Source organism: Syzygium oleosum, unplaced genomic scaffold, assembly GCF_021117445.2.
Source record: "Syzygium oleosum isolate NSW1041296 unplaced genomic scaffold, Sole_v2.1 Sole_v2.16, whole genome shotgun sequence".
Lineage (NCBI taxonomy): Eukaryota > Viridiplantae > Streptophyta > Magnoliopsida > Myrtales > Myrtaceae > Syzygium > Syzygium oleosum.
Genome location: NW_026607500.1, coordinates 6468867 through 6495748, shown reverse-complemented (window position 1 = coordinate 6495748; position 26882 = coordinate 6468867). Strand labels below are relative to the sequence as shown.

Sequence of the window (26882 nt, the reverse complement as noted above, 5' to 3'; positions counted from 1 at the left end):
TCACCATTGATGAAATTCTTGCAGCAAAATTTGCTTGATATACAGAATGAACACTAAACGAATTATCTAACAATGAATTGGATAAAGAACAAGATCATTGCTGATGCTAACATTTTTACAACAAAATCAGATATATGGCGGTTGAGCCAATCAAGAAGCAAATTAACTATTATTTACCGGGCAGATCTGTATCGCCCAAATGGTAGCATAGGATGATGGTTACGGCGATAAGCTTCTTACTCAAGAAGCGATCACGTGTTCTGTCAATCTGAGAACTACTTGTGTCTTCTCTACGGCTTGTTGTTGCTGTCAGATCTACTCCTCTCTACCTGCCACAGATGTCCAGTTTGGATCGCACATTTCACTATATATACTTGCCAGCCATTTACCTTGTACACGAAATGAGAACCTCTCTCAAGTGCACAAGCTTCTTCTAATCCTCGAGATGAGAATGATGCACTTTCACATTGTCACAATTTGATGGATGCCACTTATTTTCAGTACACCAAGTCCAGACCGAGCAGTTGCCAGGGTCGCCTATTCTCAATTTGCATTTTGCAATTCCTCGAACGATCTTCCAATACTTCAAGCTGCCTGAAGAGCACCCATCTTCATTTTAGGTGTTTCAGCCTCTTTCTGCATTTTCTTCTTTTCGAGTTCTAACTGCTTGCAGTTTTCATCATGTGCCCGTATAAACATTCTGACAAAATTGAGCAGAGTCGATACAACTGCCAAGAGTTCAAGACAATTGAAAATGAATAAATGCTAAAGAGGAATATTAGATGACATGAAACTTGGCAGCCATGTGTCTAAATGAAGAAAATTTATACTCAGAAAGAACGACAAAGTGCATGCAAGAAATCAAACTTCAGGTTCTTCAGGGGAAGAGTAAAAGAGTATTTATTGAAGGATCCTCAAGATATCTTTCCAATCTATGCATCATATTGGCGTGAAGATTATTTCTTTTAATCTACACATCATTTTTCTGCAAGATCTGCCAAAAACAAGACGCAGATAGGGAAAACGAAACGTCCTTCTATCGCGAATCTACCTTAAAAGTGTCCTAGGAAAGTTAATCTTTCCCCCTTGTTAGCCTGAAATTTTTTATGTAGATACAAATCACACAAAGTGGAGAGTTATCCAACTACTGGTACAATGCTAGTTTCTCACATTCTCCTCAGATAAATTCCAGGAAAAATGCTGAAGCCTCACTGCTTACTGAAGCTTTAAAGCTATTTTACCATTGATCCATAGCTCTATGCAAAAAAAAGATACTTGCAGATCTATGTAGCATAAAAAATGCACTTCTTATCCAAACATGTCCTCTTCAGCAAAGTTTGCAATGGACCAACTCGAACCTCCCAACATATGAGCTCAAAACAAGTTAATTGCTCGCACTGGAGATGCAAATTTGCACTCAGTAAAACCAGAAAATTAAAATAACCTTGCTCAAATGGGCATCGAGCTGGATCTTCCCCGAAATATAAGGCCAATGCATCTGCACTTCTACCCTGGAAACATTGACAAATGCAAGCACACTTAGTTGTCAATGAATTTATTCATCTGAACTATACAGCATCATTACCTACAAGCACTTCGAACAAACAAGATAAGTACATACCACACTGGAATAAAGCGAAGCCAGCGACCTCACCTCCGCCTCAGCAATACCTAAAAACTCCTTCAGATTCTGAAGGTTCCAATGTAAAAAGGTGAGGTCCTGTGACAAGGAAGTGAAAGCAAAGACAAGAAACCAACAGCTGCCTAAAAGGGCAAATGGTTCATTTGATTCTCTTTCTATTTTCAAATCAAACAAAGAAATAACTCAAGCTCAAACCAATAGTTAGATTTTCATGGATGGTCTACATAAATGCTCTTGGGATATTATTTATAATTCCTTTCCTCAACAATTCAACTGGATTTTGTTCAATAATCTATTGCCATTGCTCTAAACTATCCAGAAGCCTAAAACCCAACTTGAGATAGTCAACAATATGTTATACTCTTCATTTACCTAGGCACCTTTCCTGGAAGTCAGATTTTCACTGAACTAGTAAGAAGTACGCTGGTGTCAAACTCACTTTCCTGAGCACTTGAGCAGCCAGTGTGCCTTACATGACTTTGGTCATTACATTTGCACTTATTGTGATGGACATGTAGCGTGGTACTGTTGACAAGTTCACAATCCATATCACTGGTTCAATAGTCAAATTACATGAGCTATGTCAGGTCAGGAAAACAAGTTGCACCTCTGACTCAGCGAATGACATCACAACCAGTGAGGTCTCTGACAATATTAGCATATGATGAATTCATAAATCACACCAACAAGGATGCCCTTCAGCATGCCCGTGTTAGCCTTACTGCGTTGAGAAAAATAAATTCCAGAGATTCACTACAAAACTCAGTGCAAATTGCACGTATGACCAAGATGCATCATGCCACCTACATGCATCATGCTGTCCGATACTCCACTTGAGGACCCCACATATAAAATCAAGCAGGACAGAATGAGCAGATGCAGAAAATTACCTCACAAAAGTTTTCTGATATAGGACCATCATTTTCAGAGGCAGCCAATTCCTGCACAACTTTTTCAAGCCCCTTGCTAATGGCTTGCATTTCTTCCGCCAAGAACTTCAATTGTACCTGCAAATTCCAAGTTATTGCCTTTAATGCATATACACAATCAAACTTTGTTACATTAGAAACGAGGAACAAATAAGCACCTTTGTTGAAGCCTCTAAATGCATAAGGTCTTTGTGAAAATCTATAACTTCTGGCAGCTTCTCTGCAAGCACCTAAAGTTTGTCCAACAAATTGATTAAAATAAGGCCTATGGGACATATACACCCCACCAAGCTAAACTATTAGGGAAGGGGCCACAGTTCAAACTATGTTCATCAGAAGCTGAGTTTAAGGTAACCCTTATTGAAGCCGATGCAGAGACGTACAAATAAATGTATAATGAAGAATGAAAAACTGAATCAGCTGCTTTCTATTTTCAATGATCGGGATTTTTGCAGTACCATCTCATATAATGAAATAAAATTGAACTTCATAGCATTATTTCTCTCTCTTTCTTTAAATTTTGCACATAACAAGGGTAATTTGACATCTTCCGGAAAGTACTAATATAAGAAAAATGCAATAGGTGGATGAGATTTCTCCTCACTAATCCATTTAAAAAGGCAGATGTAAGCATATCATCTGCTAATTTAGATGCTGAAAGCTGTCCTTCTACCAGAAATACTTTAAAAATTCTAGTGACCTGTTATTTTTGTAATGATCATGCTAAATGTACTAAGAATTTTATCAAAACTTCCTAAGTGATTTGCCAAGTTTCAATTGGATATTGAAACAAGCTGGACCAATGAAGTGAATGATTGCTTGTTTAAACAGCCAATAAGAAATTGCACCAACACTCAATAAAAAAGTTTTTTGTAAAAGTTCATATGCATTGCTCTTTTGTAAATTTATAACCTTCTTCATAGCAGTACTTGGTACTGGCTCCATACTTTTTTCACATATGGAGAAATCTCTCATTATTATAGTGATGCTTTAATTCCCACCAAAAATGCAAATAAGGATGAAAATAAAATCTTGCAATTTCATCATAGATGAGTTCCTCCCTTGTAAGACGTACTTGAATGGTGTCTCCCCAGACCAGTTGATTGTGAATATTTGACTGCATTAAGCATAAAAATTAAGGCTGCTGGTGCAAGTCTATCTCAGTAAACCTTCTTGGGACAGGCAAACATGGAGTGGCACAATACTCATAATATCTTTTCATAATCCTTTTTACTGATTATGAACTTCTGTTGTTATGACAAGTATTAACTTCAGCTGCTCCAACCCAAGAACTACCAAGCAATGTTATTCAGGTCAATGAACTTGAGACTAAGGATTAACAAATTTGGTTAAAAGAGAAGAGAACCAGAGTTCTACCTTACAAAGATAATGCATGAGAGTTATCTTGTTGTTCTTGGCTCGTGTATCAGTGAGTTTAAGGAGACTATCCAATCGGAATCCAATTGCAGAACCTACACAAGTCAGAATTATATCAATGAAAATGTAGGCAGGTAGGAGCCGAGTTTCAGGAAAACAACACGAAACAAAGCTATAATGCCGGAAAGTTGAGTCAAGTTAATCAAGAAGTTAAGATCACTTCCCCTATCAATCTCAATGGATGCATACCCAGCACATTTACACATAAGTGATTCACATGCCATGTACTTTGATGTGACAAATACTGCTTGGGCAGAGTAATGAATCATGAACAGCACATGAAAAAAAAAAAAAAAACTCATGGTGTCAATTACATGAGCTGCTATTGCACATAGCAGCCCAAGAGAACTAAAAAGAGGGAAATAGAATAATTAACTTAACTAGAAGAGAGAAGAGCAAAGGCCGTTGCTACAGCATTAAATATTTAACCATACCTTCATACTCTTAAGCTTTCAGAAAAGTTGGTTCTTGTTCCACAGAATTTTACGTGGTATCTAAACAAAAGGTTCTGAGTAAAGATATATCCATTGTATTAGAAAAAGTTCTAAGTGAAAATCTTGCTAGACCCTCAATTGCCTCCCCAATTATATATTTTCACTAGCAAGATGCTCATGCAGTTGGATCAGTCTAAGACTATATTTTTTATATTATTCTAATTGTGGGTTGTTAATTTACTTTGCATTATTGATACTGTAAGGTAATTATTGGATACATTTAATGCTTTACAAGTTTATTGAAATTGCCTTGTTTTTCCTTCAACAAGTCCAAACACATACCCATGTATTCAATAATTCTTGGCAAAGCAACAGTGAAGTTAACAACATGAAGTCGTAGTATTGGAGCAAAATAGCTTCCATAGTTTCCATAAAGCTCTTTTATTATCACTTCGATGTTTAAATTCAGGCTTTTTTTTGTTCTGCTAAAGCATAAGTGGTAATGCTTCTTTGCTTCTCATTAAGGTGGTTGGCAGTGTTTCTGATGTAGTGCAGGATTAACAAAATAAGAATCAACTTATACATTTTGCTTACCCCGTGCAGTTCCTTGATTCAACGCATTTCCCAAGGAAAGAATTGTCTGCATAATTCTCTTTAGTTTGACTGAGTTCCTGATCTGATCAGATTGGAGGAGAGTTATATTTATGCAAATAGTCAAAGCTTTTGCTGGAAGGATGGAAGGAGAAAAGGCTTGCCTCTTCAGATGCAGCATTCACAACATTCAAACTACTACTGAGATCTGAAACCTGAAAAGATGAAGTAAATCAAACAAATTGCTGGAGGGAGTATAGAAGTAAAGTTTATAAACAAGTGGCACAGCTAAGTCACAAATAAGAATCTAACCTGGGAATGAAATTGTATCTTAAATGAGAAAACCCTCAGCTTGGACTCTACTCGCGGAACTTTCAGCAATTCTAGGAAGAACTGTCAAAATAATAAACAAGACTGTTGAAACCAAAGTATATATTATAACATGGATTTATGCAAGAGGTTTGTTGCACAATCACGAACATCTACAAAACCAGAACCATTAAAAAGGAAAAAGGTGGAAGGTCAGGAATCAACTTATCATTAACATACCAAAGTATCTTTAAAAAGTAAGGAAATGGATAATAAATCAACAACCTATCATGTTGCTCGACAAGGATTCCAATTCTCAAGTAAGTGTTTGCAATTAGTAATCAATATTGAACATATTGACAACAAAATCATTTATAACTCCAGCCATGCCAATAGTATTGTTTCGTTTGGATCCATACAGATTTGTATGGTAGGATCTATCCTGGACCATTCAAAGTCAACATCTTAAGGAAAGCAGTTTTGGAAGAATTATCTTGTACGGTGCTTATTTCTATCATATGGATTCTATATGGAGAAAAGAAAAAAAAAAGAATGACTGAATGAAGGAATAGGTTCAATTCTTTAAAAACAGAACAGCACTTTACTTTTCTTCTGGATCTTGTAAAGTGCTTTGCTATCTAAACTGCCCTTTCTCCAAAAGTCTTTGCTATACTCCATATATACTTGGGAAATGTCATCGACATTCACCGTTTATGGAAGCATTATCAAATGATGCAAAATGGTGTTGCCAAGGAACTTGACTTTTAACAGATTTGCAACTATGGAGATCCACATTCAACATTGGTTTTCAGTTTCCCTCAAGGTGATTTCCATTTAATAAAATGATTTGCTATAGCCTTACACTCAATGGTGTCATATAATCAATATAAAGATTTGCAAGAAGAAAGTTTGAAGAACAATAAATAGTGGACATCAAGATGTGATCTTGTGTTTACTCATATCGCAATTAGCCAAATGACAATGAAAATTACTAACCTGCTCACATTTTCCCAGGTTTTCCTTGTCTCCATTATAACCCTAGAACAGGAAAACGATAAACCATAAGAGAAAAGACCAAAATAATCAATATGCAACAAGTTCATTTTCAAGGATGAAAAAGAGAGAATCATGTTGACAGAGTACATATATCATAAAGTACCTTGAGTAAGTCAATCTCTTCTTTTGTTGGGCAGAACTTTATAAGGTTATTGACCTGATCCACATCTAATGCCGAATCATCTAGGGCAAGGACAAAACTCTGCATGACATTCGGATGCATGTGCATTAAATGAGAAAAGGACACATGAAAATTTTTTCCAGTAACCATATTTTGTTAAGTTTCAATAAGAGCTATCTAGAAAGAGAAGCAGCCATGTTAATTGAAATGAGCTTTAATACAACTTTCAGCAAAGGTTGAAGTAAATTCCATCAGTCCGTAATTGGTTTACACAAATTAGCTAGCAAAAGCAATGTCAATGTAAATCGAACTATTGCATAGTCACTAGTTTTTTATTAGCAAAGTAACTTCTGCTAGGCATGGTTCTCAATGGTTATGAATTTTAATATACGACCCAATACACATCACACCACAGGCAGGGTCAACACTACATTACCAAAAAACTCCACTTTGTTCGTGGTTCATCTATCTTTCCTGAAAATAATTCACAATTCAGAGCTGTAACTAAGCGTAAGTTGCAGTTATTGTTTCTTTGAACTGCCTTCATAAGATCTGCGAGAATCTCCTATATGGGAATGCACAATGCAATACATCAATCAAGTTTACTGCAAGGATAGGCAATAATTAATGTTAGCATGCTACGGGTTCTTTCTTATTAGTGCCAATTTTTGTTAACACTGAATGTCAAAAATTCACTCTTAACATGTTATATACATGCCAGTTCGTTTTTTTTTTTTAAGTCATTCAAGTTAGAATATCATCTTGGAAATCATTACAATTTTCTCTCTCTCAGTATGTTCAGGGAAGTTTTCCTACTCGGGTCATGTTATCTTGCCTTGTTAGACTTCGCCAGCCCAATTTTCTTCCCAAGAGTAAACTTTACTGATATCCCTCTACATTATGCTACATGCCAAAGAGAATGTGTTTTGTAGGAAAATTTACACCATTCAATTGAGCAAAAGTCATCTTATTGTCAGCTCCCTGTACAAAACCATGGCAGCTCATTACTGAACATTACTCAAATCTATGGATTACAGATCAAATTTTTATCGTTAGCACAATGTAATTGATCTTATTCTGCCATGATGCCATATAAGAATACGAGTAGAAGCAGCCCATCCAGTTAACAACTGGAGAAGGGATAGAAGCACATCATTTCTCAGAAAGATGAAAAAACCATCAGTTTCCTTGATAACCTGACAACAGCGTCATCTCATCATATGAAAGATATTTATCTTACAGTGTGACCATTTTTAGAATTCACAGAAACACATTTCCAGCCCAACTTTTCGACTTCTTGACATATATCAAATCATGCAATGATTAGCTTATAAAATGGCAACACCCCATCCTATGGAAGGGATATATCTAAATCATGGCACCCATAGACTCCACAGAAACACCTTTTTTCATCCAGACTCCGGACTTCCAAATAATTGTTTAATTATGTCAGATTTAGCTTACCATCAAATCGGGCAATGGAACTTTGACCTTTGTAAGCATTATCTCACAGTTATATGCCCTCCGAAGATCAACCTGTGAGAAACAGTCTTCTAACTTCATCAGAAATCTTACCAGCAAAAAACTGGTGACAAGATAGAAAAAAAGTAATAAATAGGCAGAAGACCACATATGGGTCCGTCCTATAAGAACACAAGAATAATCTCTTTTTGGGCAATAAAGGCAAAGGCGGCATTGGCAGCTGCCAAGTTACATTTTAATTTACAAGTTATGTTAACAACTGCCAAGAATCAACTTCTCATTCAAACCAACACGCGGCCAATTTGGCAGCTGCAGACGATCTTAGCTTTACTGTATCCTCATTTCCATTACAGGGTTACCAATACTCATCAACCCAAGAGACGACAATAGGGGAATTTTCATTGGGAATTTTCATCAGAAATTTCATCATGCAAAACTTGTAAAAAATGGATCAGCAAAATTCAGCAGACAGCAGGTCAATGAGATCTGCTTGAACTCAAGATGATACAAGGTTGGTTATTGTTACTTAAATCAAATAGCAAATAGGAAATCAACCGATTAGTTTATGGCTAGCAGATGTAAATCATACAGATATAGTATTAATAAGACATATAAACGATGGAAAAAGTTCGAAATTACAGAATAAGACAGCACAAGCAGAAGTACCAGCTGAATTTTATCAGATTTACGTCCAGAAGCACGACTTGATTTTCCACGAGTGCTACCTGAAGTTGAAGCTGCTGAAAAAAGGCTTTCAAGCTCTGACATGTCAAACTCTGGAGCCCTGTATAAAATTAACAAATAGATATTAAAAACTTCGGAAAATAGAATAGAGGCTGCCCGGAAAGCTCTTGATTTGCTTATGAGCACAAAAAAATGGAAAATTGAACAGTTTTTACTTTAAAGAATCATCAGACTTTTGTGCCTCCGCCCATAAGCTTCCCTGCATAGCCCTCGTTAGTTTTAACCAATGATAAGGCTTCAGGTTTGCTTTTTTTTGTTGAACCTGGTTTCTCAGACCTGAACGCGATAAAATACGCCCCTTTGGGTTCAATGGTGCAGTTGGAGGATTAGGAGTTGGAGGTACAGATCCATTATTCCCTCCAGTGAGAGAATTTGGAGAGACACTATTAGCTTTTGAAAGCTCTTTACCTAGAGGAGCTAAGGGAGGGGGTGGAGGAATGGTTGCAGAATTCTTAGAAATGGATGTTCTCTGTGTCAAACCAGGAGGAGGTGGAGGAAGTGGTGCTGAAGGTGTTGATATAGAGCCTGACACAGGTCCACAGCCAGGAGGAGGGGGAGGTGGAGCTGCTGGAGCTGTGACAGTAGAACCTGGCAGAAGACCAGATCGAGGTGGGGGAGGGGGAGGTGCTGGAGGTGTAACCATAAAACCTGGCAGAGGGGCAGATTGAGGAGGTGGAGGCGGAGGCACAGGAGGTGCAGCCATAGAAGCTAAGGCTCTGCCAGAATAAGAGGGAAGTGGAGGTGAAGGTGAAGGTGGAGGTGGAGGTGCTGGAGGTGTAGTCACGAAACCTGAAACAGGATAAGAACTAGGAGGAAGCGGAGGTGGAGGTGGAGGTGGAGGCGCAATCACGAAACCCGAGGCAGGTTCAGTACACAGAGGAGGTGGAGCTGGAGCTGGAGCTGGAGGCACTGGAGCTGCAGTCCCAAAATCCAAGGCAGCATGAGGATGTGGAGGTGGAGGTGGGGGTCGGGGCTTGGAAACAACTGCCAAGCGCTTTGTGGAGGGCACCCTGGAAATGAGGGAAGCAGCTGATGCAGAAACTTCAGATGCTGGAAGGGGAGGAGATGGAGAGGAGTTGTTGCCAATGGATGCGGCAACAGTTGAAGTGACATGGGTTGGAGAAGAGGTATTTGGAGACAAGCTTTCTGCAACGTTGGATAAAGATTCCACTAGGGATGGAGAAGCAGGAGCTAGAGGAGGAAGTGGAGATGAGATCTTGGTAGCAGGAAAATCAAATGGCCCTGACAAAGAAGATTGAGGTGAAAGATGGGATGAAATTGATGACCGACCACCTTGCTCAAGTGCATTGTCATCTAATGGAGATAGTGTTGGCCCGAAGGTTTCACTTAGCAAGGAGTCATCTGATTCCGTGGCTAATTGAGCATTTTGAGAAAGCTTATCTACAGCTGTGTGTGGCCCGACTGAATTACTAGATAGAGGTGGCCGTTGTGGCAGTACCAGTAATGGTTGTGGCAAAGGTGGATTCAACACTGTACGGGACTGCATTGGCCTAGATATGTTTAACATGGGAGACGAAATAGCAGGGATATATGATTTTGTCAATGGATCGATGAATTCGTCACTGTTGGATGCAGCATGGTCTTGCAACAAAGCTGTAATGCCGAGAGCCGAAGGTGCACTATGATACCTTGACACAGGAACAGACAATCCTTGTAATGAATTAGCGTTCAAAATAGGAGCAGACAGAGAAGTGCGAGGTAATCTTTGCGAAATAAGCTTTGCTGGATCAGGTCGCTGGGCAGAAACCTGTGGTTCTTTAACCTCAACCTTTTGAACACTTAAGCCAGCATCTTGAGGTGGTTCTAAGGAAAAGATGGATTTCTGCTTGAGGGCCTGTCCTTCTTGCGCTTCCATTTTCTTGATAGTTGTACTATCATCTTGAGATGGTTTTAAAGGAGGCGTTGAGTGTTTCACAGGAGCCTCATCCCCGCTTCTATCTTCAGGTTCTTTCTGCTTTTCACTGTCCTTCACCAGACTTAAGTCCAACAACAAATTCGTTACATCATACTGAGCACCACCACTTTTCAGTTTTTCAGAAACGACACTTGTTGCCTGGATTTGGTGGAGCACATTAAGTGCTACATCTGCTTTTGGATCAGTCCAGTCCACACTGCTAAAGATTTCTTGTACTTTAGCAAATGCTTCCACAGGCAGGCCTTCTTTCTCCTCATTAATGGGCAACTCAACTGGAATAAGAGAAGAAGCAGCATCCATGTCCGAGAAAAGAATCTACCAAAATCAAATTAAAGAACACGAATTGTTGTTAAGAAAAATAAGTTCGCATCAGTTTATAATTAATTTAAGGGACACACCATACCTCTGCTCTAAAATCCTTGGGATACTGATCTTTGGAATTCCATAACACATCGATTTCATCACGGTTAAGCATCAAGATATTTGCCCTTATGAAAGCTGTGTTAAACATCACTCTGAACATCATTTCTTCACGTTCAAGACCATCATCCAGGCTAATACACTCAAGGACAACATCGCCTTGAATGTGGCAATGGATATCAATTTTAACTAGCTCACAGTCTGCCTGTATTGAGATATATGCATATTACATTCTCATTGTGCTGACTTTATCATGAAATGCATGCAATAATCAGTGGAAATATAGTTGATGTAACAAATTAATGATTGAGAAGGACTTGCTAGTGGCCCTTACAAAGTGCCTTGAAGCAAATAAAATTAACTGTACCATCCAGCGAGGAAATGCATAGGAATGAAACAACTCTCTGAACCGAGACCACCACGATATGATTGTATACATTAATGTGGTTAGAGATACAGCAGTTTTTCTTGAAGTTCGAAGTTCAAGCTTCATGCCGTGACTCAGACTTTCTTTGACTCTGTCTCCACTCTAGATACAAGGCGTTCTAGTGCACGAAGCTCCCACATTGTGTCTAGGGAGGTTGGGTGTACGCCTTTCCCCTGCTTCTGCAGAGAGGCAGTTTCCAGGTATGGCCTCGAAGTCACAATGGAGTGACCTCCAGGCTATTCCCAAGATGTACAGGCTCTAGATGATGTATAATTTTGACCATAGCAAATCAAAGACAAGAAACTGAGTTTAACCACAGATTGGCATGTATTCAGCATGAACTGTCCATTGTGGTATAAACAAATCCTTTTCATTTGAATTAGCTTCATATCAAGAAAATTCAAAGAAAATTTTCTGCAGAGAAGAGAAGTATGAAAGCCATTTAAAAGTTGAAGAAGTATCGCTAATAGTGCAGAAGCAGCTCCTCTCCCACAAGTGAGGATGTGATCCAATTTTTAGGGTCTAAAGCATAATTTGAGAATCCAAACAAAGCACAAGGAAGGAAATTATGACATAGCGATGACAGTAGGCGATGAAATTCTGAGATATGATGATATAAGGTTATTCCATGAAGCAGGATAAAAGAAAAGCTACCTGCTTGTAATGCCTAACAAGTTTGCTCCTTTTTGGTGTCGAGAACAGGACTTTGGGAGTTTTATCAGCGACCATAAATGGGTCCTGTCCATATATCCTGAAGATGGGACGGCAGCCCCCTTCAGCATCCAAAGTAGGAATTAATCTTAGTATAATGCAGTCTAATGTGAGAGCTCTATCCAGCGGGGGCCACTCTGAGCCGACATTTCTTCTTGATACATACTGCAGATATCTCAACTGTGAAGGCAATGGATTGAGAGGGGACATCAGCTGCAAGAGTTCACGAGGTGCTTGCTTGTAAACCATATCCAATGTTTTGTGCTCTCCTATATATTGCTTCCTATAAATTAGAAGTGCCGCCAACATGAATGCCAAAACTGGCCACCCACCTCTTTCACAGTGCATCAGTAGCACATTTTGTTGCCCGAGTAACAACCAGCTCTCGGAGGATCTTAAGAAGTGATGGATCATCTCCATGGTAAGTATGGGGCAACCTTCATAATGTTGAGGGTAATCCATGACAGTCATGTCATATTTAGACAATAAATTGGCAATATGGCTTTGGTTCTCTCCTTCCCGGAAATTGAACACCATGAAAGAGGCATCGGGGATATGGTCACGGAGCTGACCCACTACGCCTCCAATGTATACTTTATATTCATCCTCCTCCAAGACATCGGTGGTAAAGCAGTAATCAAACACTGCAGTTACAATTCCACCATAAATGAACAAGACCGGTGAATATTATTCCTAGAGAAGATGATAAAATACAAGATACCTCCGAAAAGATAACAGGACATAAACAAATCAACTCCCTAGAGGACCAATGGTGAATCCACAGGTAACACGCACATCTCAGAAAAATAGAGTACGAAGAACTGTGAGTTATGTTGGCAATTCTAAGAATTTACTTTATAAGGATAGAAAAAAAGAAAATCGAGCGAGTGCCTGCAACAGTCCTTTATTGCAGAAAATCCATTCATTGCAAGACATCTAGAGTCTTTCATTGTAGAACTCCTTTTAGCGCAAGTTACATTCAATCGCATCATGGATGTAGAATCTGTAGACGGTTGATCTCTACAACTTAAAAGTCACACAAAGAAACTACTCGATCAGAAATGATGCATAAATGCAACCTCATGAGGAACTCCTTTTCACAAGGTTTTATTTGAAATGCGCATTAAATCCTGCTCGACAAACAAAGAATTTACCGAAAGAGGAATAACTCCACTTCTGTAGTCCATAAGACAAGACTCCCTCACTTCGCCAGCACTTCACAAGCAAAATGAAGGAACAAATAGCCTTATGCATTTCAGTAACAAACAACACAAGAGAAAACTCTTTCCACAGGCAGTGCTAATCAATTTAAGGTAATTTCTTATCATCCCACAAATACAAGTGTCCCATTAGATCAAGCTCACTCTGCCACCGCCGGTGTGTACTTGCCCAAAACAAAATAGCTTCCCCGAAATTCCTTTTAAGATGGTGACAGAGCGAATATAAGCACCAAACAATTTCCTTGCAAGCTATCGCCATTAACACCACTTCAATCCATCCACAGCCAACAGTCTAAAATGAACTGAAAAGAAGCTCCTAAAAGTGAAACCTACAAACAATGCACCCTGAATCATCGACTAAGAAAAGCTCACCGTAGACTCTTTCAGAAATCTCCAAGAACCCCTCGGGCGGCTTCTTGTAAAAGAACTTCCTGAACAATCCCATTGCCTATCGAGCGCTATGAACCAAGAACAAGACCACATTCAGACACCCGCATGGCACAAGAAACGAAAACCCATGTCGCCCATATATAGCCGGACCGCAGGAACGACGTCACAGCGACAGAGACAAGACGAGAACGCGGAGACACGACGTCAATGATGGCCTCGGAGGCAGGGGGGGGGGGGGGGCATGTGGGCATGGATTGTTGCTGGGTCTTGAAGGTTAAAACTTCTGGGTACAAATTTTTTGGCTTCGCATCCACACTTTCGCTTTCGAGCGTCAGCGACAGAGAGACTTAGCTTTCAATCCATGGAAAGTGAAAGAGCGAGCAGAGAGAGAGAGAGAGAGAGAGAGAGAGACGTGGGGTAATGCCATTCAGTTTTCCCAGAGGAGAGAGAGAGAGAGAGAGAGAGAGAGAGAGGAACTGAGATACGGTTTGGGAAGATTTAAGGATGTCATTAGGGGGGAATGTGTGGGGAAACAAAGATCCGAGCTTTGTCCCTCGTCTCCAATGCGAGGGCGTCCGTGCGTGATGCTGCTGGCTTTTCTGTTCTATTGTTTTCTCTCTTTTTCCGACCCTTTGTTTTTGCTTTTGCTTCTGTCTATTTTCCTCTGTTGAGGATGATAAAGATGCTTCCTTTTTGTGTTCCATTTTCTGTCCCGCCAGGGCAATTAACGTCACCTTTTTCTACGGACGTGGACACCCCCCCTCCTTTTTTTGCATTGGGACGTCGCATCGATTTGTTATGTTTGCATGATTCCACGATTTTGGATAGTAGTCTCCGCCGAATCCGATATACCGTCGCCTAAAATTCACAGGATTCGATATTTGATCTAACGTTAAATTCATGTACATCATGAGGGCACGTGTATCTACTTGCTGCATTATGTCCAATCCCGGTCGTATGAAGCAACCCAACTAGCAATATTAAGAGGTTATTAAGCTGCAATCATCCTTTGACAAATGAAAGTAATTTCAATGTTTCCATAGCTTTTTAGTTTAATTTTTCATACATTTATGGATAACTTTTCCGTATCTTCATATATAAGTTTAGATTTTTATTTTTTTGTTGACCAAATGTATTCCTCAACTTTGGAGCTCCCCTATGAAGAGCTTGGCTAGCCCCTCGTGAGCCCACATAAGGAAGCCCCGTTAACACATAAGCCTCCTATCCAGAAGAGGGGAGTTTCGAACTCCCCACATTCCCATTCCCATCTAGAAATGGTGGCCACTAGGGCAGCCCCAGTGATTATATAAGTTTAGATTTTAAATGTTGAGAAGAAGATATATAATTTAAAAGTAAAGTTCTAACGAACATTCCAAGCTCAATAAACACAAAGTTAAAACATAGTTACAATAGTAAAATAATTTGACTTTATTAATATTTTTTTTTGTCTTACTCTAACTCTCAACCCACTCTCAGTTATTCTGCCTCTTTATAGAGCGTGGGAGTTGAAACTCACATCTAAAATTAAACGTCCTCATTCCTAACTTCTATGAGGAAATGAGGAATCGAACTCCCCACCTCTCCTTTCCCAAGTAAGAAGGGTGGGAAAACCCCAGAAATCGATTGTCAAATAATTCGGGAACATTGGACGTATTATAGGACATGGCCTTACTGATTGAATTTGATGTACCCTTAAAATTCAAATGACCGATGTATGATGGTGATGACTACAGTGATAATGAGGAAACAAGGACCAATTTTATGTCGTGGGTGCATAGTTGTTAGATTCCCGATTCAAATGCAGGAAATCAGAGAACAGTGCCAAAAGAGACTGAACATTGGAACATCCAAAGAGGTCGTTCTATTCATGGGAACATCGGATACATTACATCGAAAGGCGGTAGTATCAACAGGAAGTAAACACATTTGACCCGCGGAAAGTTGGGCAATCACAATCTAACAAAAAGAAGACACATTCGTGGACGTCGCTACAGGACAACGCCAGATGGTCATTCCAGACCAATGTGCTTCATGAACTTAACAACGAAGCCCGACAGGCGACTCTCCAAACGTCTATTCTCTTCAACGGCGCAGTGGTGAGCAGAGGAATTAGCTTGCATTGCGGAGTAGCCTTCATCACTTTCCTTCTCAAACTTCAAGTAAGAGGCAAAGCACGTCTCCGCTCGGTCATCAACGTGCTTTGCTAACTCCTCCGAGGATCGGATGTCCTCTTCCATAACAGCCGGTAGTTGAAGTACTCCCTCCTTCTCCAGTTCGTTGTCCATCCTATCAATATTAAGAGCTTAGCAATATTAAGAGCTCCAAAGTTGAGGAATACGGGAGTCCTTTCTTTCAACCGGATCAATTTGGAGAGCGTTTCCTGGGCTGCCTCTTGAATCTTGCGTCGGCCATAATAAACCTTCTCAGCATGTTCAGCCTTCTTCCTTTTGTTCCAGTAATCACCCTCCAGATAGGAATCAATCTTAGTTTTGTTCTTCAGGAAGGATTGGAGACCGTGGTCAAATGTGAGGGAAAATTCCTCGAAATCCACTCTGAATGGAGGGTCAGTGGTAGGTTGGGCGCCTCACCGCTCTTCATGAAGGTAAGGATCTCCGCCAAGATCTTTGGTTGGGTGGTTATATAGGCATAAGTGAGGCTCAGTCCGGAGATCAACTCCTTCCAAAAAATAAAGAGCTCTTTGCGGAAAGGAGTGGCCTTGGGACCAGAAGAAAGTACACAATAGGAAAAAGAAACTTGCATTATGGTTATGGATATTGGTCATTAGATAGCATGGCAAGTACTCCAGAGACTTGATGACAGATCATACAAATCAAGACAAAGATAACACCTAGGATATTAACATTGCTGGAAATAAGTGCTGAACTACATGAAGTGCTGCTTAAGCGCTGAAGTAAAGCTATGAAGACGTATTTCTTGCTCATAATTTGCTTCGAGATATTGACTCTGTCACGACAAACATCGTGGAATGTATAGTCCAGGGATCGACGTGCAGCCTCAAGCCAAATAACCAGTCTGGTTTGAGTCGTTAAGATCTGCAAAGGAGTGTAGTCATCAGTTCGATAACTCTCGAGAGTAGTGCGGGCCAGAGTCAGATCTTCACTCCTTTGTTGATAACTTTCTTCCACTTTGTCACAAGCTTTGATTTGTCCTTGCCGACATTTATAAGCTGTCAGAATGGAATAAAAGGAGAGGGAAAATTCCTTAAGGGCACACTACAATTGGTTTTTTTTTAGATTTTTAGTGATCTTTCAACTAACCAATTTTTATTAATGCCTAAGCTAATCTTGTTATTACAAGCGATTGAGACAGGATTGGACATTGGTTTTTTGCCATCGTCTTCCAAAGCTTCGACCATCATCTCCTTGGATTGCCTCGCTTGGCCAACATCCATGGTGTCGGTTTTCATTCGTTCACATTCATTCTTACAATCTCAAGCAATCATTCAAAACAAACAAGCACAAAAGTTCATCAAAATCAATCAATGGATTGGCCTCGGGGTCAGCCTTTGCATTCCATACATTTCGATTACCCCCATTCCTAACAACTATAATTCATTAATTGATGGTTAATAATAATCGGCAACCATTTGCTTTCACAAAACAATGGTCGATATCAAATAACTTCTAAAGTCGAAACTAAGTGTCGAAGATAGGTTACCTGCCAAACAAGTGTCACGCCTAATCATCCATCTAGCAAACACGTGGATAAGAGACAAATTAAGCATGCAATTAAGCCAAGTGACCTTGTTTCTCAATCAATCATCCAAGGGCAAGTGAGCCTTTTGAGGATCACTTATTCAATTAAAATTCAAGTTTCAAGCAGGTTTGTTTAGACCCAATTGGCTTATTAAACGAAGTCCGATTGACATGGTTCAAGTTTCATTAGAAAGCTTAAGATGTGTAGTTCAGAGTTTAAGAGGACCATTTGGAACAGTTCTTACTCTATTTACTTGAAAGATGTGATTCAACCCGGATATCCTAGACTCGACCCGGTTTTAGCCCGTAATTTGAAAAAATGCGGAAAAAATGTCAAATGACGTTAGAAACGTGTCAAAATTTATGGAGAGTTAGGACAACGTGTGATGAACAACTTTAATAGTTTAATCTTCTGCTAAAAACCCCTTAATTTTTCCCAATGATTCATTTTTTACCCGGGACTCAGTTGCAAAATAGTTTTCAAGGTCGAATAGACCTTATCTGCAATTCTTGCCAAATTTTCCCCACAAATGTTGCCATTAGGTCCTAAAATTTTCCAGTTTTCAAATTAAGACCCCAATTAACAACTTTTAAGTTTTAAGTTCTTGCAAAAAGGGCCTCGAACTACCTCAAATTTGCTAATCAAAACTTGTTCACAGAACTGGAATTTTTGAAATCGAAATACAGTTTCAAAACATCTTCTTCAAGCATGAATCGTACAGATCAAACCACCACGAAACTTCATGAAATTTTTAGATTTGAAAGATTGGGATGCTTTTTGACCACTTTTATGAAGACACTTTTCCCAGATTATGAGCAAAAAAAATCATAAAAATTGCCAAACTAGACAAGGTCGGTCAGGAACATATTAACACAGAACAAAATACTTATTTTCCCAAATTTTGACTTGAAATCACAATGACGATTAGCAAACAATGTTCAATCTCGACACACGACCTATCAAGTCAAAACTTAGGATGTTAACTTTGATTCACTAGTCAAACACTTCATGAGATTTCGAAGTTTTCAAGCTCATATCATCAATCAAAGCTAACTAGTTTAGTGAGGCATGATTTTTCAGATCGAGCAATCAATCATCAATCAAGTAACAAGAAAATGTCAAACCATTTCTACAAATCACAAGCCATTCAATCAGCACTCTAAGGCTATCACAACAACTTCAATATCAACAATTGGCCTTCACAACTCCACAAGTATATTTGGCCATATCATTCATCCTCCACATCTTATTCTAAGTTTAGATGTCACATACCTTGTTCAATAGAGCTATTTGACCACCAATGCACTTCAAAATAGCGTCGAGAATAGCTCTCTAAGATCTTAATCACAGCATTAAAGATCAAAGTGAGAATAGGATTCGAAGAAGTTAAAAGAAAACCTAGCAACTATCAAGTGAAATTGAGCGAAAATGGAGAATCCGGTGGCTGTTTTGATGAATGTCGGCCACCACGGCTTTAGGGACAAGCTAGGGAGGCTGATCACAAGGCTAGGGATGCCAACGGATGGCCACAGACCGCTAGAACAGAGGCTAGAAGTCGCCAGGCAGCAGTACCAGCGTAGAGAATGGCCTTAAAGCTGGGAGGAAGATCAGGCCAGTTCGAGTCTCTCTCGTGAAGTTCCGGCAGGGCTGAGCCTACGATCAAGTTGGGGGCACTGTGAGGAACGCTAGTGTGGTGGTGGTTCACCAGAGGAGGGCTGGCAATTTGCCGGTGAGGGCGATGAGAGCTTTGGCTGAGAGAGAGAGAGAGAGAGAGAGAGAGAGAGAGATTTTAGAGAGGGGAAGTGATAATCTGAAAAATGAACCATCCCCCACAAATTTTGGAGGGAAAAATCTCTATACACTCCCCTAAGTTTGAATTGTTTCCCTTGAATAAGAAAACATTTAATTGGCTAATTCCTATTTACTTGGATAAATGAAATGTCACATTGGATGGTCAATATGTGCTCTTGATGAACGGCCAAGATAATTTGCTTAATCTGTAAGGAAATGCTCTAATTGGCCTAAATTTAATGACATGGATTGATGACATGGCAAGCGACATTTTTGTGATTTCACTCAAGGGCAATTTGGTAATTTTATGCACAAGGGAAGGGATTGGTCAGCCAAGGGATGAGGTGGTCGGAGGTGGCTAGAAATTGGCCTGAAAATGGCCAAAATCCGACCATTCTCGCCGGATTAGGTCTCTCGCCGATTGGACCGGTTTGAACCCGTTCAATCTGGTTCAGTCTGGTTCAACCAGTTCACTAGTTTAATGGCAAAAGATTTTGTGCAATTTAGTCCAATTTGATCTCTAGAGGACGTAATTGCAAAGAATTCTTGAGCAATTATCAAAGAAATGAGCCAAATTGAAAGAAAACAACCCAAATCTAATCGATTAAACTCAATCAAACTCGTTATTAACATCTTAATTGAATTAATTTGTTCCAATTTCATATGGATAATGCGAATTTCAACCCAATTGATTTGCCTCACACAAATTGGGGATTTTCATTCAATTGATGCAATTTGTGCAATTTTTGTTCCCAATTGACAAAATTGATTTCAATTAAACCCAATTGACTAGAAAAGCACTCACTTCATTCAATTGAATGGGTTTAAAATACTCTAATATGATCAAATTGACTTTCACAAAATGGATCGAAATAAACCCCAAAAGGAAATTGGAGTTTAATCATCAAATTGAAACTCAATCTATCAAATTAACCCCTAGATAGAAATAGGCCAAGTTGAATTGCATCAATTGGACCAAGTTAACTTGATTTTGCAAGTCTTTGGTTAGCCAATTTGGTCAAATCGAATCAAATACGTGTGAATTTGTCAAAATTGATGTTTGATTTGAGTTGCATATAAGAAAATGGACTCATTCAAGGCTTAATTGGGCAACTCATGAAAAACCGACCGGAACTCCTAATTAGGGCTCAAATTGGGGCTTTTTACCCATTGCTTGAAATTCTGAAATTGACTTGAAAATTGGATATGAGACGACCTCTAGATTAAATTTCGTGAAAGAAACTATCCTACAAAATTACTAGAAACAAAGTAATTTCCTTTTTTGCCGATTTTGAACCAACACCCACAAATTGGGTAAAAGTTGGTTCTACACTGATTTTTGTAAAATTGATGATGCCAAAGTTAAATTGAAGTAAAAAATAAGCTGATTTAGGGATTTTGAACTTTTTCAATTTTTTTGGACAAAGTGTTAACTAAAAGTCAATATTTTAGTCCTTACCAAAAAAAGAAGTCAATATTTTAGTAATTAATTACTAAAGTGTCAATTAATGGGTCAAATTTGGATTTTTTCGAATTGACAATGAAAAAGTGAAATTGACACTATTTTGGGGCTTTTTACGCAAAAAAATCAAATTTTGACTTCGGGTTGACTTTTCGATCAAAGTTTAACAAAAAAAGTCACCACTCATCGGTCAATGTTTTGACTTTTTGAAAACAAAGTGTAAAATGTTTGGAAATAAAAGACTAACGCTAGAAAAAGTGTTAAACCACTCTTTTTGGTTGAGAAATGGATTCAATTGCGTTCAGAAACCCTAACCTCAAGGTTTTACCTGTACGACGTGTTAATTAAAAATCATGTGTCAACATAACCCTTTTAATAAACATGTTGAGTGGGGGAACTAAAGTATTGACATGGTTGTTAGTGAACTTGTCGTGCTCGGTTGCCATATTGAGACTTATTTACTACAAGATGAGTCTCATTACCATTTGAGATACCTTTACCACATTTAGAGCACATCCATTGTACCACAAAAGAATTTAACCAGTTTGGTGCTCTCATTTACCATAATGAGATGTTTTTACCACTTTTAACTATTAAGATATACAAACTACAAGATAAATCTTCCTTACCAAAAAAAAAACTACAAGATAAATCTTTTTGCCATCATTCAAGATCAGTATACCCGGAAATGTCTTCTTACTACATTTTAGATAAAGAAGCATCTAACACGAAATGAAGCTTTATGCCATCCTAATCTACTACTGAAAGTAAGGGATGCATTTAACATGAAATGAAACTCTTAGGCACGCTCATCACGTACGTAGCCATTTTACCATGATTTAGGACAATTAGACACAATCATCATATACTTTTCGATACACTTTATATAATTTTAGGCACACATATTTGGCAGGATTTACCACAATTGAGGGTTTGTTCTGTGATCTTCATATTGTCGACCGCGCCTGTGGCATATTTTACTCCTTTACCGAGACTTTTTTACCACATTTGAGATTAATTTACAATGGAATGACACATGTTTCCATTTGAGACACATATAATGAGGAATGTCACCACTAAAGAGTGTTTGATCAGATTTACGCTTTTTACCATTTTTTATATAAATTTATCAAGAAATCAAGGGTTTTGATCGGATTTCCACACCCCCCCGACATAAGTTTTTTTGCCCACACCTAAACGTGTCCACACCAAAATGAACCGCTTTTTTACCGTGCTTAACATACTTTGACCATTAAAGTGAGTTTGGTATCACATTGAGACATCATATTTATTATAGAATGGGGCTTTCTATAATATACTTTACAGATTTATAAAATAAATATAAGTTTCTCGAGTTTGCTGATACATATATAACTAAACGTATGCAGGACTTGTTAATATTCGAAATGTATATAACATTTTTTACTAGAAAATGATCTCCTTACCATGCAATATATTTACCACGAGCAAAGGTTTTTACTACTTTTGAGACATATGATTATGTACCACTAAAAATGAGCTTAATCAATATAGAGTGGAGTCACTTGAAATGTTCTTTTCGTATTCAATAAAATGTTGAACAAATTTGAGACTTATTTAGCATCTAATTAAGAGAATAAGGACTCTTACCATAGAGTGGAGTAAACCATGAAAAGAGTTTTACGACTTTGATACAAATTTGCCACAAGAAAAATCTTTATACATGATATGAGACATGTTTGTTGTCACGGGCCGGCAGTTCCTTGACCGTGGAATTGGCCGTGCGGCGCCCGGATCGTCATTCACACCAGGCTAGCCCTCGTTCATTAGTTGTTCCAGAGAATAATACGGCGAATAGCTTCCTCGTATCGGATTGTATGACGCCCAGCATAACTCGGGTGTCTAGTCCATCGCGCGAGACACACGTAATTTTGTAGGTACGACAACTGGTTTCTGCTTGCCATGGCCTCATCAGGAGAGCGGTATCAGCTCCCGACCAGTTTGTGCACGGGGGGCCAATCCTGCCTTCAGAGCTCCTAAGGAATATTCATTCTATCCTAGAACTCCTAGCACCAACCGTCCGGACACCACTCCCACGAACCAGTGCATCTCATCCCTTTTGCGTCCTCACTCTTCACCTGACCACCTCGAGCACCACTTACAAGAGTACAGGAGTAGGAGAGAATTACGGTCCGTGACATTCTCCCCCACTCAATTCCGCAACGCCCTCGTTGCAGGCTGTTCTGTCACTTCCCTGCGTCAATTCTCACCATCAATGCTGCTTTCTTTTTGGAACTTACATGAGTGTTGGACGCTCGCCCAACAAAACAACTTTTCTCCACTGGTGGCTTTCTCGATCAGAGCCGTTCGGCACCCTCGATCACTTGTGCTTTTTCTGACAAGTGTAGCATTTTTCGTCATTTGCACCATTTTAGCAGCACCATTCTTCGCCTACTTTGGAATCCTCATGATCTCGGCAGACCAATAGAGGTTTTTCTCCTTGTTGATAACATGGTAGCAGACTCATCTTGAGACTTGCCAAATTGATCCAGGAACGTTTTCCCTATTCAGTGAGGAATTAGCTCTTTCTATGCCCCCATTGTCATCCTAGAAGCAAGTCGAGAGCCACACTTTGTCCGAGCATCTTTTGGCTTTGGCGATTCACTCTCCGCCCTCATAGGACCGGGTAGACCACAGGCTTTCTTCAGCTCACTCACCTACTAGAGGGATCCCGCTTTGATACCATTTGTCACGGGCCAGCAGTTCCTTAGCCGCGGAATAGCCCATGTAGCGCCTGATGTGTCATTCACACCAGGCCAACCCTCGTTCATTAGCTGTTTTAGAGAACAATATGGCGAATAGCTTTCTCATATTGGATCGTACCATATCTAGTATAACTCGGGCGTCTAGTCCATCGAGTGAGACACACAGAATACTTTAAGTATGACAACTAGTTTCAGCCTGCCACGGCCTCATCGGCATTAGCTTCCGACTAGTTTGTGCACAGGAGACCAACATCGCCTTTAGAGCTCCTAAGGTATATTCGTTCCATCCTAGAACTCCTAGCACCAACCGTCCTGACACCACTCCCACGACCCAGTTGCATCTTATCCCTTTTGCATCCTCACTTTTCACCCAATAACCTCGAGCACCACTCACAAGGGTATAGGAGTATGAGAGAATCACGATTCGTGACATTTACCATGAAAGTTAGTCTTTTACAACAATAAAGGAATTTTAACACTTGCATTTTATCACATTTACCACGTTCAATACACATTTACGATGGATAAAATCTCTTTACCAAATTTGGGACAAATTTACTACTCACATTTTGAAACGATGTAGTAATTTGCAATAAGGGCAGTATTGATCTTATTTGATGAGCCTTTTTGACACGTTTTATACACATTAGTGAGGGCATGGGGATTTATACTATGTTTCAAATAAATTAAAAATTAGATGAGGTCTTTTACCACAAAAACTAACATTTTGCAACAAATCTGCATTTTTTCCATTCACGGTATATATTTACTAAGGACAGAAGTCTTTTATACCACTCTAAGACACATTTAATGTCATACTTGACACATTATTTGAGGTAAATATGTGTCACACGCATCAATTTAAGCTTAATGATAATTGAGCTCTTTCAACATTAGATATGTCACAAATGCAAAAGAATCTTCATTTTGTGATAACATGTTGTCAAATGTATTAAGAAGCATCATCACGAGTTAAACATTCTTCAAAGTATAGCGTGGTTAATGACATTCAACCTTTGATGTCTGAAAAATATGGAAAGAAAGCCCTTTTTATGGTAATGCGTTCTTGAATATCTTTTTTTTAGTAAAAAAATGACATAAACAGTCCGTAAACTTTGGCCAAACGTGCAATGTTATCTTTGAATTTTTAATTTGTTTAATGTGGTCCTTTAACTATTTCTAAATGTTCAATCAAGTCACTAAACTTTCCATAACAAAATCAAATCGATTCTTGAGTACTATTCACAAATTTTCATAAATATACAATTGCTTAGATTTTAGATTTTTTTTTCATTTCAACCCATTTCCTAAATCAACATAAAAAAATGCTATCTTTTTATTTTGTTTTCACCTTTTTAGTCTTTATGAATTTTATCATAGTTTCATTCAAATATTTTTAACTTATGATCTCTATTATAGTAAAATTAACTTCATAGAGTTATATCGGATTCATATTCCTTTTATTTTAAAAATAAGTTCTTTCATAAATTTTTAACTTTTTGTGCTTTGTGTTTTCTTTAATAAATTTAGTTAAACCTATAAATTAGAAAATTAAAATAGCAGGAATATTAACCCAATACAACTCGAGATGACGTTCTACTTTTATTATTATAGAAATTATAAGCTCTAAATACTTAAATGGAACTATTGTCATAATTATAAAGACCAAAAAGGTAAAAAAGTAATAAAAAGATAGCCATATTTTTTGTTGATTAATGAAATGGATTGAAATGTAAAATATTCTAAAATCCTGGTAATAGTATAATTTTTTTTTTGGTAACCGTAATAGTATAATAGTATAATTATTACTGTTCACTTTATTATAGAAAGTTGAGGGACTATATTGAATAAATTGAAAATTTAGGGACTAGATTGAACATTTAGGAGTAGTTAAAGGACCACATTGAATGAATCTAAAAGTTCACGGGTAATATTACACAATGATCTAAATTTAGAGACTGTTTGTGTCATTTTTCCTTTTCAGTAAACACCTCTTTATGTGATGAACAATAGGAATGCCATTTTTTTTTTCCGTATCGATAGGTCGTTTCATGACATTTGCTTGAGTACGGTAAGAAAAAACTCTTGTAGGATGCCTTTGTTCTTTATTATGGCAAAATAACTCATCTCTCAATTAATGGGTCTTTGAGTGGTAAAACTTCATTGATTAGTGGTAAGTTTCTCCGACACGTGGTAAAAACGCAGAGTAACATTACCATTCTTTTATTGGGAAAGTACCTCGTTTCATGATTTATCTTATATTGTAATACATTTCTTTATTTTCAGTATTAATGTGTCTCCACTCCTAATGGAGTCAGAGACAACCGTCTTTTGTCGTAAAAAGTGGTACCAAGTGGTAATTTTGTTTCAAGATTCATTTCATGGCAACAGACCTAATTCCCCAATTGGAAAATTTATCCTGAAATGTGATAGAAAGGATAATTTGTGGTACACATGACTCAAACGTGGTACACTATATTTAATAGAAATGAATAAAAGCATCATTTCAGGGTATTCATATGATGAGTATGACAAAAAAATGCATTTAATCAGATGTTTTAATACGTTATAGGACAACAAAAAGTTTCTTTTCGCGGTAAACCTAGATCATAAGTGGTAAAAACAAATTCTTTTCCGATAAGTATGATCCAAAATGGCAGAAGTCTAAAATGCTATTGATCCTGATAGTAGACATTGATTTGTGGCTAACATCTTATCTTAAAAGAAGCTATCTTTTATAATAAACCACCCAACTTTTGAGAAGGATTGCTTCATTATACTTCTTATCATGGTTCTTTATTAGTATTTTTTTAAAATGTTGCTAGTAACGCTTAGGGGAGATCGCCGAAGCCGTTCGCCCTCTGCCCCCTTTTTGCTGACACAGAAATCTTTCAATATGTTTCTAATTTGGTAAATTCTTGAGAGACAAAAGTACTACAGCGATTTACCACTTTCACGAATTGGATCTTGGCATTGAAGATTTATAATCCGGTACTTTCTGACATTAGAACATGAAAGTAGTCTTAGAAGGAGTTTGAGAATTTTGAGGAGAAGATGCTCTCCACATTTTTCTTTTGATTAGGCTGGTGAATATTTATTAAATTGAATTATTTTTATCATGACTACTGTTAATGAGAGTACCCAAGGCATTTGTTAAGCATACAAAATGTGAAAATTAATCTAGTTAGCTAATAAGTGCTCCAAAAGCACATGACCAGTTTAAGTTACGATAGACTAATATATATTTTTAGTCTTGTTCACTCACCTTTTTCTCCCACCCACTTCAAGTTTCCCATTGGGATAATGACAAATATGGTTC

The 26882-nt window shown here is 38.4% G+C and overlaps 1 protein-coding gene across 4 annotated transcripts; it reads right to left on the bottom strand.

Moving 5' to 3' along the window:
* Nucleotides 1–47: 47 nt before the first annotated feature.
* Nucleotides 48–14407, bottom strand: LOC115684404 (formin-like protein 18). Of its 4 annotated transcripts, none has more exons than XM_056318890.1 (17): nt 13832–14407; nt 12183–12883; nt 11085–11306; nt 10395–10996; nt 8668–8785; nt 7984–8055; nt 6502–6600; nt 6339–6380; nt 5346–5426; nt 5198–5248; nt 5037–5118; nt 3949–4043; nt 2730–2801; nt 2533–2649; nt 1622–1690; nt 1445–1511; nt 48–728 (listed from the first exon to the last, which is right to left on the bottom strand). In XM_056318890.1, the coding sequence occupies exons 1-17, from the start codon at nt 13902–13904 to the stop codon at nt 586–588; spliced, it is 2706 nt and encodes a 901-aa protein (XP_056174865.1). In that variant the 5' UTR covers nt 13905–14407; the 3' UTR covers nt 48–585. The 4 variants fall into 4 exon arrangements, with proteins under 4 accessions (XP_056174865.1, XP_030464996.1, XP_056174863.1 ...); XM_030609136.2 differs by having other exon boundaries at nt 8901–10996; nt 13832–14404; XM_056318888.1 differs by lacking the exon at nt 6502–6600 and having other exon boundaries at nt 8901–10996; nt 13832–14405.
* Between the last annotated feature and the right edge of the window lie 12475 nt (nt 14408–26882).